Source organism: Morone saxatilis, unplaced genomic scaffold, assembly GCF_004916995.1.
Source record: "Morone saxatilis isolate NCDOM2014 unplaced genomic scaffold, NCSU_SB_2.0 Contig4, whole genome shotgun sequence".
Classification (NCBI taxonomy): domain Eukaryota; kingdom Metazoa; phylum Chordata; class Actinopteri; family Moronidae; genus Morone; species Morone saxatilis.
This window is the reverse complement of record NW_023339984.1, coordinates 15,677,668-15,679,711: the sequence shown is the minus strand read 5'-3', so window position 1 is coordinate 15,679,711 and position 2,044 is coordinate 15,677,668. Positions and strand designations below refer to the sequence as shown.

Genomic DNA, 2,044 nt, shown 5'->3' with positions numbered 1-2,044 from the left:
TGCAAAGCTAACTGAAACTTCAAAAAAAATCTACCTCTCCTGCCAGTTTTGTCTTGTTACGTCTTTTGCGTTGTTATGTACATCATGCATGATGTTGGAAAGGCTTGCAATGATGCAAAAGTGCATTAAAACTGAACTAACAAGCCTGTTTTGAAGATGTATAACAATATGTATATAAATATGTTACTTTCTAAGTACATTCAGTACTTATAAAGTATATATGAAAAGAATGTGGATATTAATATGATTTCAAGGAAAAATACTGTTTCATTCATTATATTTTTCTGATATGTGTTTTGAAGTGTCTTATCTGTTTTCATGTTTCTTTTTTATGTTTTGTGTGGACCCCAGAAAGAGTAGCCGATGTTCTGCATTAATTAATGGGGATCATAAGAAATTCGTAAGAAAATCATCATTTCTTGTAGAGACATGGATTTTCAGTCAGTATGTGTGTACCTCTAAAGCCTTTGTATCCTGGGCCACCCGGTTCTCCTCTGGCGCCAGGCAACCCGGGCTGTCCAGGGAAACTAGCGGGGATACCTGAGGGAGAACCTGCAAGCAAACACATATATAAAGTTAGAACGGTTAGAGGTTAAAATGGTCAATTTGGCACATATCCTGCATTGTTTAGATTTCACACAATCTGAACTTAAGCTGAATTGCACTGAGTGGTGTAAGATGTAAAAACAATGGATATGTGTAAAAGTCTTGTCTTGAAGGAACTTATTTTTATGCAAGTCAAACTGAATATTTATATAATATAAACAGGAAACCGGCACAGTGCAAGTGCAGCTTGGTGTCACAGTGTGAAATCAGGATTAGTCTCTTTTTATCAGCATGTAATATGAAAGAGTTTAGCTGCTGCTGCAAGATGACAGATGCTTATTTAAGAAAGCATAAACTTGTTTATATTGTGTTAAAATATAAAACAGAATTGTACTTAGCACGAACCAATTCAGTGATTTTACATTATTATGGCTTAAGAGCTACTTGACACAAGCAGCATGCATAGGCTGTTGCAGTTTGGCACCTACACAAACAAAGGAAACAAACTGCTAACAATACACACTCGTCTTATTATTTTTAGGTCCAGTAAAAAATACAACTGCATCATCTGCGAATGGATGTTCTTTCTAGTCAACTTACTACTGATTTAAGTAAAAATACATTTCAGTTCAAGAATTCAAGAATTTGTGCAGCTACAAGAAAGACTTTGTTGAAATATTTTAAATATCTTCCTGACAAACTGAGAAAAAAAAGTGTTTATTTTTTTGATTATGATGATTATTACCATTATTACTATTTTTTTTTTTTTTAGTTTGTGTAAATTTTTTCTTTATTTAAAAAAATTGTTGTTTGCCATGCTAAATGTCCATGTAAAATCAATGAATTTATGTTTACACCAGGCGACACCATGTGGCCAAAGATGAGAAAAGCAGCTTGGAGTAGAGAGACCCTCCTATCCAAGTCTGAAGCCTTGACTCTTCTGAGCTATACTTACCACCGCACCCTCCGCAGAGTATAGCGTAAATAAAAAGCATTTTGGCAGCTTAGACACTGCCTGCTGAAAGTTGTGTTTGTTGTTTTGAATTTTGCTTGGGTAGACTGAATATTGCCATGGCGATCATAGCAATATGGCCACCTTTAGGATACCTGCCTTTGGGACCCACCAACTCAGGAACGATGACACAGGGACCAACGGCAAGGCCTTGGAGGACAGTTAAATGAGTCAGCCATGATGTTTTAAAGTTTGTTTCCAGCTGTACTTTTAGCGATGTAGTAGTTTTTACAGCTTCTTTTATGCCAGCCGTAGCTCTGTGTCAAGATGATAAAGATGCTGTATCCTCATCTAGAAGGTTCTATTTTTTACATCATTTTAATCACAACAAAATTAATCATTTTTAGCTCCTTTCATTCAAAGGATCCAGCTTAAAGTGCTTTGTCAAAGTCAAATAATTAGCAAAATAAACAACAGTTAAGATTCAAAACACGTTACTATTGGAAGCCTTTAATGACCCTTTAGACCAGGGGTGTCAAACTCAAA

At 35.6% G+C, this 2,044-nt stretch overlaps 1 protein-coding gene across 2 annotated transcripts in view; it reads right to left on the bottom strand.

Annotated features, from left to right (window-relative positions):
- Positions 1-2,044, bottom strand: part of col4a6 (collagen, type IV, alpha 6) — a 119,569-nt gene that overhangs the window by 18,823 nt on the left and 98,702 nt on the right. The window contains exons 21-22 of one of the 2 annotated variants that reach the window (XM_035675059.1): positions 1,658-1,708; positions 457-552 (exon numbers count right to left, since the gene is read on the bottom strand). In XM_035675059.1, coding sequence (XP_035530952.1) covers positions 457-552; positions 1,658-1,708 — 147 coding nt within the window. The remainder of the gene's footprint in view (positions 1-456; positions 553-1,657; positions 1,709-2,044) is intronic. The other variant, XM_035675060.1, reaches the window with a different exon arrangement.